General features: G+C 45.3%; 1 protein-coding gene across 6 annotated transcripts; it reads left to right on the plus strand.

Annotated features, from left to right (window-relative positions):
- The first annotated feature begins 271 nt into the window (after nucleotides 1–271).
- Nucleotides 272–5,925, plus strand: LOC137422997 (noggin-2). 6 transcript variants are annotated; one of them, XM_068109734.2, is made up of 3 exons: nucleotides 272–370; nucleotides 479–770; nucleotides 3,343–5,925. In XM_068109734.2, the coding sequence occupies exons 2-3, from the start codon at nucleotides 580–582 to the stop codon at nucleotides 4,070–4,072; spliced, it is 921 nt and encodes a 306-aa protein (XP_067965835.1). In that variant the 5' UTR covers nucleotides 272–370; nucleotides 479–579; the 3' UTR covers nucleotides 4,073–5,925. The 6 variants fall into 6 exon arrangements, with proteins under 6 accessions (XP_067965835.1, XP_067965837.1, XP_067965841.1 ...); XM_068109736.2 differs by having other exon boundaries at nucleotides 3,385–5,925; XM_068109740.2 differs by lacking the exons at nucleotides 272–370; nucleotides 479–770 and adding an exon at nucleotides 777–1,192 and having other exon boundaries at nucleotides 3,385–5,925.
- The last annotated feature ends 5,452 nt before the right edge of the window (nucleotides 5,926–11,377 follow it).

Below are 11,377 nucleotides of genomic sequence, written 5' to 3' on the forward strand. Positions count from 1 at the left end.
GGACCCTCTGAAGTCCATCAATAGGGAGCCCCCGCTGGTAGTGTTGACTCTGTGTTGATTGTCGCCTCTGGAGAATGGCGTCACGAGGGGCAGGGATTGTACGAAAGCTTCCCGCACCCCATATGTACCAATCCCAGCACCCACGTGGGCACCCCTACTGCCGTCTCTCGAGTATATTCCATCTGTCATCATTGCGACGCTGTATGTGATCGTGCAACGTAATGTAGGGGGAGGGGCAGTGTATGGGGGAGGTGCTTGAGGGGTATCGAGGGCAGTGCAGAGGGACACTTTAGGGGTTCTAGTAGGACACACTATATCAATCAACATTGAGCCAAGAGAGTGCTGGGTTTGTTCACGGGAGCAATTCAAGGCAAGTCCATTTCTCCCCCCTCCAAAACCACCCTCCCCCACCCATACCTCCTCCCCCTTACTGCTTCATCTTTCTCCGTCCCTCCTCCCCCTCCCTTCCCCCCCCCAGGCTCCCTCGGCAAAGACCTTTGGAGCCACAGGCTGTCACTTTCTGTCAATCAAGGAACTTGGGGAAAAGTGCTCGTGGCGCGGGTGCTGCTGCCATCACGAATGGTCACACATACATATGGAGGACACTTAGTCGGAACCGGGAGAAAAAGACCCTCCCCTCCACCCCACCCTTGCAATCCAGTGCTCTCTACCACCAACTGCGCTGAAAATAAAAAGACGAGTTTCTGCAGCGAGTCCAGTCAGCAATGGCCCGGCCGCTCCCGGGAGACTGAGCGTCGGACCCACTCCCGGTAAGAGTCGCGACCGGAGAGTCACGGGCGGATGATCGAACGGGCGTTGCACGGCACAGCGATGCACCAGAGCTGAGGTCTGCCATGCGGCTTTCCGTTAAATTAGTGCATGCATCTCAATCCGACAAGCTGTTCATTTTTGAAGTGTTGCCAAGTAAGATGTCCATGACTACATGGGCTGCTGAGACCCGGATTAGGCGAGCAGTATGAGTGGACTGTGTAACAGCGACCAGAATTTGTGGACCCGGATTACACAAGCGAGCAGCATGCTTTGACTCAAATTAGGCAAGCAGTGGGTGGACCCAAATTATGCGACTAGCATGTAGGGACCAGAACTCAGCGACAGTGCGTGTGGATGCTGGTTAGGTGAGCAGCATGCATTGACCCAAATTTGTTGAATAGCATTTGTGGATCCAGATTAGGTGAGTCGTGTAGTGATTGCGGAATAAGTGAGCAGCGTTCGTGGACCCTGATAGGATGATCAATGTGTGTGGAGCCAGATTAGGTGAACTGCGTGTGTGGACCTGCATTAGGCGAGTAGCGTTTGTGGACCCACATTACGTGAACTGCGTATGTGGACCTGCATTAGGCGAGTAGCATTTGTGGACCCAGATTAGGTGAACTGAATGCGTGTGTGGACCTGCATATTAGGCAAGTAGCGTTTGTGGACCCAGATTAGGTGAACTGCGTGTGTGGATCTGCATTAAGTGAACTGCGTGTGTGGACCTGCATTAGGCAAGTAGCGTTTGTGGACCCAGATTAGGTGAAGTGTGTTTGTGGACCTGCATTAGGCGAGTAGCGTTTGTGGACCCAGATTAGGTGAACTGCGTGTGTGGACCTGCATTAGGTGAACTACGTGTGTGGACCTGCATTGGGCAAGTAGCTTTTGTGGACCCGGATTAGGTGAACCGAATGTGTGGACCTGCATTAGGCAAGTAGCGTTTGTGGACCCAGATTAGGTGAACTGTGTGTGTGGACCTGCATTAGGCGAGTGCGTTTGTGGACTCAGATTAGGTGAACTCTATGTGTGGACCTGCATTGTGGACCCAGATTAGGTGAACTGTGTGTGTGGACCGGCATTAGGCGAGTGCGTTTGTGGACCCAGATTAGGTGAACTGTGTGTGTGGACCTGCATTAAGTGAACTGCGTGTGTGGACCTGCATTAGGCAAGTAGCGTTTGTAGACCCAGATTAGGTGAACTGTGTGTGTGGACCTGCATTAGGTGAGTGCGTTTGTGGACCCAGATTAGGTGAACTGCGTGTGTGGACCTGCATCAGGCGAGTGCGTTTGTGGACCCAGATTAGGTGAACTGTGTGTGTGGACCTGCATTAAGTGATCTGCATGTGTGGACCTGCATTAGGCAAGTAGCATTTGTGGACCCAGATTAGGTGAACTGTGTGTGTGGACCTGCATTAGGCGAGTGCGTTTGTGGACCCAGATTAGGTGAACTGTGTGTGTGGACCTGCATTAGGTGAGTGCGTTTGTGGACCCAGATTAAGTGAACTGTGTGTGTGGACCTGCATTAAGTGAACTGCGTGTGTGGGCCTGCATTAGGCAAGTAGCGTTTGTGGACCCAGATTAGGTGAACTGTGTGTGTGGACCTGCATTAGGCGAGTGTGTTTGTGGACCCAGATTAAGTGAACTGCGTGTGTGGACCTGCATCAGGCGAGTAGCGTTTGTGGACCCAGATTAGGTGAACTGCGTGTGTGGACCTGCATTAGGCGAGTAGCGTTGTGGACCCAGATTAGGTGAACTGCGTGTGTGGACCTGCATTCGGCGAGTAGCGTTGTGGACCCAGATTAGGTGAACTGCGTGTGTGGACCTGCATTAGGCGAGATGGGTTTGTGGACCCAGATTAGGTGAACTGCTTGTGTGGACCTGCATTAGGTGAGTAGCGTTTGTGGACCCAGATTAGGTGAACTGCGTGTGTGGACCTGCATTAGGCGAGTAGAGTTTGTGGACCCAGATTAGGTGAACTTCTTGTGTGGACCTGCATTAGGCTAGTAGCGTTTGTGGACCCAGATTAGGTGAACTTCTTGTGTGGACCTGCATTAGACTAGTAGCGTTTGTGGACCCGGATTAGGTGAACAGCAAACCGCGTGCTTGAACCCAGTTTAGACGATCTGCATGCAAAGACCCGGATTAGGCGAGTCCTGCATTGGGTGAACAGCACACAGGATTCTCGAACCCGGTTTAGGTGAGCAGCATGCAAAGACCCGGATAAGGCGAGACCCAGATTAGACAAGCAGCAAGCAGTGTGCGTTAACCCGGATTAGGCGAGCAGCATTCCCAGACCTGGATTAGGCAAGCAGTGTGCGTTAACCCGGATTAGGCAAGCAGTGTGCGTTAACCCAGATTAGGCGAGCAGCGTGCCCAGACCCGAATGAGTGAGCAGTGTGCACAGAACTGGATTCGGCGAGCAGCATGCGTGGATCCAAATTAGGTGAGCAGTGTGTGCAGACTCGGATTTGGAGCATGTTGTATGATGCGTGGCAATTTCATGTGCAAAAACGTTGGATAAATCGCTATATACATTCCGGCATTCGGCGGAAAGCCTGCTATTTTGGCCTAGCCGCAGGGCCCCAATACGGAGTGGCTATTTCTGGTGTTCCAGCCCGGATGAACTGGTGGAGCGGCCCATGGAGTTCTGGCGGCGTCTCTCGGCCGTGTGCAGCGTGCTCCTGCTGTTGGCGCTGCGGCCGGAGCGGATCCACTGTCGACCACCCCAGGTCCGCTTGCGACCATCGCCGAGCGACGAGCTGCCACTGCTCAGCCTGAAAGAGGACCCCGACCCGAGACTTGACCCCACGGCTACGGACCTGGATGAACACGTGCTGCGTAGCAATCTGGGCAGCGCTTTCGATCCCAAATTCATGGCCATCGGGCGGCCCGACGTCCCACCAAGTCGTGAGCCGCGACCACCTAAGCCACAAGGTTCGCTGGCTCGGGAGTTGCGGCGCCACCTGGACTCTCCTGGTGATGGGACGCACCAGATCCCCAAGCTGAAGGTGGGGCAACGTGCACGACGCAAGTTGCTGCGATGGCTTTGGGCAAACACGCATTGTCCCGTCGCTTACACGTGGAAGGACCTGGGCGTGCGTTTTTGGCCAAGGTTCTTGAAAGAGGGCAACTGTTCCAGCGGCCGCTCTTGCTCTTTTCCCGAAGGCATGACTTGCAAACAGGCCAAGTCGGTGAACAAGACTCTTCTGCGATGGCACTGCCAGGGCTGGGACCCGCAGCATTACTGCACGTGGATTCGCATCCAGTACCCTGTGATCTCTGAGTGCAAGTGCTCGTGCTAGCGGCGGCTGCCTCCAGCGAACGAGAAACTCTATTTTTATATGTACTGCTTTGGACGCTGTCGAACTAACTGTACATAAACGTTTGTATAATTATGGTTGTACTATGTGCCGCGTTATCGGTGAATAAACAGCCGTGAGGTCGCAAGAGGGGCACCATGTGCCCGGGATGTCCCCTTTGGAGGCTTGGCTCGAGCTTCTTGGCACAAACTTAGCACCATTATTATTATTATTAATAATATTATTAAGCCTAATTATAACTTGTACGTAGCTATGTCATGTTTACGGCGTAAAAATTGTACTACTTCAAATGCTTTGCTATGTTGCTTTACAACAAACTTTATTTGATGAGCCTCGACAAATGGCGTTCTGAAAAATGTATTTATTTGTCCTTTACGTGCATACCATCGGAAGCCGACGGTTTTTATCTGCCTTTCGGTGGAAACTCATCGTGACGTCAACTCTAATCGACGCTGTCCCTCATGCTGCTGTGGGCAAACTGTCATGCATGTGCAGAGACATGAGGTGCACACATGACGTCCCTGAAATAGCGCTCTAAGTGTGCGACGCGTTTGTACGTGGGACAGATTTTTAAAATCCGTGCATAACATTGGCCCTCGTACAGTCATTGACCGCATGTGTAGCCAAGGGTCACGCATGCATGTACATGAGCGTCCGCCCACGGACACGAGGGACATGCGTCGTGAGGGCTTATTTACGTGGTCTGTGCACGCACAGCCATTCTGGATTGGCTTCACTCAAGCGCTGAGTGGCTTCGGCACTAAATCAAAGCCTAGTGCCAAAACTGTCATCTTCTTACTCGACTGGCGCAAAAGTGTAACCGGTGTGGCACCAGAGTGCGTAACTATGACGTCATCACCCTCTAACATTTCCGTCTCAACAAGATGCGCTGTTCCATGCCAGTCTGGTTGGTTCAAGGGTATTTATAATAAATTAGCAAAAAAAAAGCTTCTCTACTTGTTGGTTCAGCATGCTGTTAGTTTACAGCCTCATCAAGACTATCAAACTGTTTGTTGTTCCTCAACATTACTCATGATACACCTGCTCACCATGGCTGAACGTCGCGCATGAACATTTTACTTCTTTTTTTTTTAAGATTCCTTGAATTCATCCAGTGAACTTTAGTTGAAATAATTTTTACGCATTTAAATGGAGTTTGCAATGTGTCAGCTGAATCACTGCCTTAAGTACGTAGAGATGGAGAGAACAGTTATGACGTCATGATTGCCATCATTGGCAGAGAAACTTTTGTTATTTTTACCAACAATATCGAAAGCAAATGTATCCGTTATCAATTATCATGTATCATGACTTTGCATTTGACGGCATGGCGGAATGTATTGCAGAATCGCATTTGTATACGCAGGATATATATATATATATATATATATAAATGTATGTGTATAATGTATATGTATGTATACATAAATATATATATATATATATATATATATATATATAAATGTATGTGTGTATATATATGTATACATAAATATATATATATATATATATATATATATATATATAAATGTATGCGTATATATTATATATTTAATGTATGTGTATATATATATTAAATGTATGTGTGTGTGTGTATATATATATATATATATATATATATGTACAGTATATACACTCGTGATTAATGGGATGTAAAATACAATGCAGAGTTTATAATATTAATATTATAATATAACAAGCACAATATATGTCACATTGTAAATCCTGGGACATTCATGAACGCCCTTCGTTATAGACAATGTCGTATATGGATGAGTTATCGATGGGACAATGCGGGAGACAAATGCTAATAAACTTGACGGTGTACGAATGTACTTGCCTGTTTTTCCGTGCTTGCTACGTGCGCGCGCTCCTCCGACCCCGACTGCACTTTGACCTTTCACCCGCCATCCTTCTCACGTCGTGCAATGTTTTCAGCGGGAAAGAGGGACGAGATACTTAAGATGGTTCGAGAAGCTCCAACGTGTTCTATGTAGATCCCTATTGTAAAAAAAAATTGTAATAACAATAACATTATTTTAATAATTATTATTATTGACACCTTCGTGGTATTAATTACAAGTCGAGAAACGTTTCAAGGTGAGAACCAATCGCCAAGTGGCTTAAGAACTCAAGCTAGCACTTCAACGAAACATTTGATAAGGAACGGCTGGCTTGGCAAGCGATAGCAAGCTAATTTGTGATGGAACACCCCCTGGATAAATGGACACTCCCTCGCGGGATACCTAGCTGGGAGGTGGAGAAAGTGGTCATGAAACACACCAATTCAAGGATCTTTAACGTCCACCAACCACCGGTCAGACGTGTCTTCCCATCCGGATTAACGTGCACATTGCTGCAAACATTGATGAATCACCTGCATGTGAAACACCAGGATAGCAGTTTACAGCTAGGTCGGGATTCGAACCCAGGCTACAAAGCTCAAAAGTGCACCTGTATGCAGGTATCTTGTTATCCATCTAAATTATATATTGAATGAAAAACAAAAAACATTTTGAACACTTCATTGTACCAGCACGTGACCGGAAGCCGCCATACCCCCCTCTCTATTTTCCGTTTTCTAAAATCAGGGTAAATAAGATGAAACAGCCAATCAGAATATCCCCCAATCAAAAGCAACACTTATTTTAACATCACTAATTATTCGAAATCAATGCAAACCCAGTTTCATTTATTTATTTAAATTCACCTCTTAATTATTCAAATTAGTGAACGGTTTATTTTCTTCAATACCAGCACCAGATACACACACGCACTTACATACCTCGACTACCTGTGCGAATACGTCATGGCACAAACGCTGTGGATAAAACACATCAACCTGCAATGTATGGCCGGTGTGTGCGATGCTCGGTTCAGGGTTTGCGAGGAACTAGGGGTGCGAGGTGTCGGGTGTGCGAGGTGTCGGGGGTGCGAGGTGTCGGGGATGCGAGGTTCGGAGTGTATGAGGCACTATGTGTGAGAGTGAAAAATTATGTGAAAGGAATGCATAAAAATATTTAGTTTGAGTAATAAAACTAAGAAGGATAATATGTAAATGAACGTCAGTCATTGTCTTGAGTGTGGAATCCAAGACACTCGTAATACTTTATTTCCAACACCATGAATCTAAAATTCACATTTACTTAGAATGCATGCCATTCAAAATGAGTTTACATGTGTGCACACAAACCTACACACACAGACACGGGCACGTGTAAACACATGTATACACACATATATATACAGACATACACACACGTGTATAAACATACACACACATGTAAAAATACACACATGTATACACACATGTATACACACACATATATACACACATACACACATGCATACACACATGTATACACACAAGTATACACATGTATAAACACACACATGTATACACACATGTATCCACACATGTATACATACATGTACACACACATGTATACACACATGTATACACACACATATATACACACATACACACATGCATACACACATGTATACACACAAGTATACACATGTATAAACACACACATGTATACACACATGTATCCACTCATACATATAAACACATATAAACACACAAGCACACACGTACAAACACACACATTTATAAACACACACACACACGCTCACAAGTATAAACATATGGACATACATACACACATGTATAAACACACACACATGTATAAATATACACACATATATAAACACACTCAAACATGTATAAACACACACATGTATAAATACACACACATGTAGAAACATATGCACATGCATAAACATGCACATGCATAAACACACACATACACACACGACTTGTTCGACATGAAAACTGAACAATAACATGGGTTTCGTTTGTAAACATTTCAGAATTCCAATATTTGTTCCAACTCGGTTAAAGGTGAGTCGCATTGCATTTGCTTTTACAAACACCGTACAGGGTGTCCCAGAATAACATGGGCACGCTTCGTCAAATAATGTTTGGTATTCAAATAAAGAAAACGCATCTGTCATTTAGCAGAAAGAAGGCTTACTCTCCAGGATTTACTGATTTATTATTGCAAATGTTCAAAGTGAACACCGTTGACATCTAGGCATTGGTGACAGCGGCGAACAACTGAAAGACGAACTTCAGGAAAATTTTCTGCAGAGATAGATGCACAGCATTTCTTGATTCCATGTCTACGTTCTTCAAATGCAGCTGGTTATCTCCTGTACACTACATCCTTCAGGTAACCCCAGAGTACAGCTGGTTACCTATTGTGAACACCACTTCGAGTCGTCGCAGTGACAATATTTTAATTAATGTACAAAATATTACTGGAGGAAATCCATATTAGTCTGGGGGACCCTCAATATATATATACAAATGATATATGGCTTGTAGTATAAGAATGGTTTTCTCAAACGCCGTGCACACAAGAGAGAATTCAAATCATATTGTCGCGTCCCCGGGGTTAAGACCCGTGGGTGACGGATGACTGAAAGGAGTTTTAACTCCGAGGCGTACTTCAAACCTTGGCGGGATTGTCATTGGTGCGCCCGAGAAAGGCCCAAAGCCTTATCTGATCAGACGGCCGACACTGGGTTAATCCAAACCCACAAACACAAATACAGGACAAGCAAAATCCACAATACAATAATGAAATGCAAAAATAAAGGATTTAATGAAGACGTCTCCGCTCAGACTCGTACACAAACAAGGGGAAAGATTAAATAAAAATAAATGATGGTCCTGCCACCGGGGCAACCTTTCCTCAGGAACATGGCACTTATCTCTGGTCACAATGAGGGGGGTTGGCGTTCGTCGCCTCCAAACCACCGCGTGGGAAGCGCACCAATAAATGGCGCCGGAAATGCCCAGGCGTGCACAAGCAGCCAACCGGCCCTTCCTCGCTTCCACCACCAAGCGAGACGCGGCTCTCTCCTCCTCTGAAAATCATCACAGTCAACAACACCCCGTCCTCCGATGTTGCAAAACTTCCAAAGCTCCGACACGTCTCCGCACCAGCGCACCCGAGACGACAGCGCCCACTTGAGACGAGAGCCATAATGAGAGAAAATGCGACCACCGACAATGAACGCCAGGACCAGAAGATAAACAAGATGGCTAGACGGCTTCTTTTTGCTCTCCTAACTCTCAAATGTTCCACCACTGATGTCACACTCGGTCCAATCACCAACGTCCCAATACATCAGTCCATCACCACGACCAATCGTTATCTTTGGGACGGGGCCTCATGGCCTTGCTTGACGCCCAATGACGAACGTCAAGCCGTGGCCTCCCTGGCACGAGTCGTCAGGGGGCGGAGTATAATCTCTGTTCGGGAATGTTCGGATGACGTCGTGATGTACTTGCCGATTGGCAAATGTGCTGGGTTTCTGTCGGGCGATTATGGCTGTTGTAATGGCGGCCCTTTTTGATGAAATACTAACGAAGGGAAAAATCACTGGGGCAATTACGCACTGGTGTTTATTAATCTTACGCCCTAGAACTAGTTAACACAGAAGCCACGCCCCTGATGGCGACGTGCAAACACTCTTAACCTGAACATTTACCCTGCTTATGTACATCGAGATGGCTTCTTTTTCGCGTCATACGGTCCATACTAAAACCTACACATTCTGAACTTTCCTAAGGTATCCCATGCTTTCCCCCACAAACATAACAATATGATCAGAAACATTCGTGCCACTAGCATTTCGTAACTGTCGACTTAGATGGAATTAACTTTCAGGAATTGACTGAGATGGAATTGAATATCCTTCCAGTCATATCAACACTCGTCAGTGATCTACTGCAGTGAGAGGGCCGATGTCTCCCCTTGCTGTTTGCAATAATTGTAACTACAACTGCACTCGGTAGAGCGCATACCTCCAACAGGCTGAAGAGTTTACATTTTGCATCCCACTGATAGGCTGGATCTGAATTCTGACCTGAACCAAAATCTGACCAGCTTGTTCTTGCCACCTAAGCAAATCATCCACCTAGTTTTGTCTGAATACGTCCATTACTTTTTGTAACATCGTGCTCACAGTCAAACAAACAATGAAGACGTCATGCAGAACACGATACTTGTGAAATCCTTCAAACAAATTTGAGCCGAAAAAGAATTGGTGGTTGAATTCATTGATATGATGAAACTTTCAAGTCAATCGGATGAAAATTGAGGATTTTAGAAATTTGACCTAAATTGTTGACCTTTGGCTTATGTTTGCCTCAAAATAAATGGTTGTTGAATTCAAGGACCAAATATGCAAATCTTCAAATTTTAAGTCAATGGGATGAAAATTGAGGATTTTAGAAATTTGACCTGTTGTTGACCTTTGGCCTGTGTTGACCTTTAGACCTCAAAATCAATAGGCTTCTTCCTTATGACCATTTTAACCATTTGATAAGGTTTCATGAAGATCGTTTAAAATTTTAGCCTGTACGTGATTGACGTACAGACAAACAGACAGAATAACACATGTGACTAACTAATATACTGTACTTGAAAAATCTGCGATTTTCACAAGTACCAATCAGGGATGAAAACATAACCTTAGTACACCTTCGTAGGTATTAATCAATAATATAAGTAAAGAAATAAAAATTTTAATATTTTAATTCTTTTTAAAAATCCCCCAAAAAAACAAACCTAATCTTATTGGGAAGTCAATAATAAATGTCATCAAAGGACACCAGACATGCATTTTATTCCCTATTAAATGTTTCGTTGGAGTGAAGAGGTTTATTTAGCCAAGTTAAAGGTTAAGGTGGGCTTCTGGTACAAATGAGGGTTTGTGGTGGATTTATGGTGATTTGTGGTACAAATGAGAGTTTGCTGTGCATTTGGGGGATTTGTGGTGCAAATAAGCATCAGCAGCCAATCATGTCCACCAAGGCAAGACAATGCTTCCTCTTTAAAAATTAATCACTTGGAAATTCATGGAAGTTGCATTCACTGTCTGAAGGAGCATTTTTTTTTGCATAAAGATGAAAAGTGAAAATTGTGATAATAAGTTTCCCATGCCTGCACAGGATTCTAAGCAGGGTAGGGATGAAGGAGGCAAAAATGCAAAAGGCGTCTTCTGTCATCGAGCCGGCAAGCCGGGAGCAACAATTCACATTTATTGCCACATCTGATGTAACTTAAATGCTCTAATGGCGATGAGGTGCTCCATTTGAAACTATTTGTTCGATGTATGTTGCTTTTTGTTGCCGAGCGTCCGTAATAAAAATGTCCATTGGTGTCAAAACTAGTGACCAATTGCAAATGAATAGTAGGAAGATCAGAT

The sequence above is a fragment of the Myxine glutinosa genome, chromosome 3, assembly GCF_964187855.1.
Source record: "Myxine glutinosa chromosome 3, kmMyxGlut1.1, whole genome shotgun sequence".
NCBI classification, from domain to species: Eukaryota; Metazoa; Chordata; class Myxini; order Myxiniformes; family Myxinidae; genus Myxine; species Myxine glutinosa.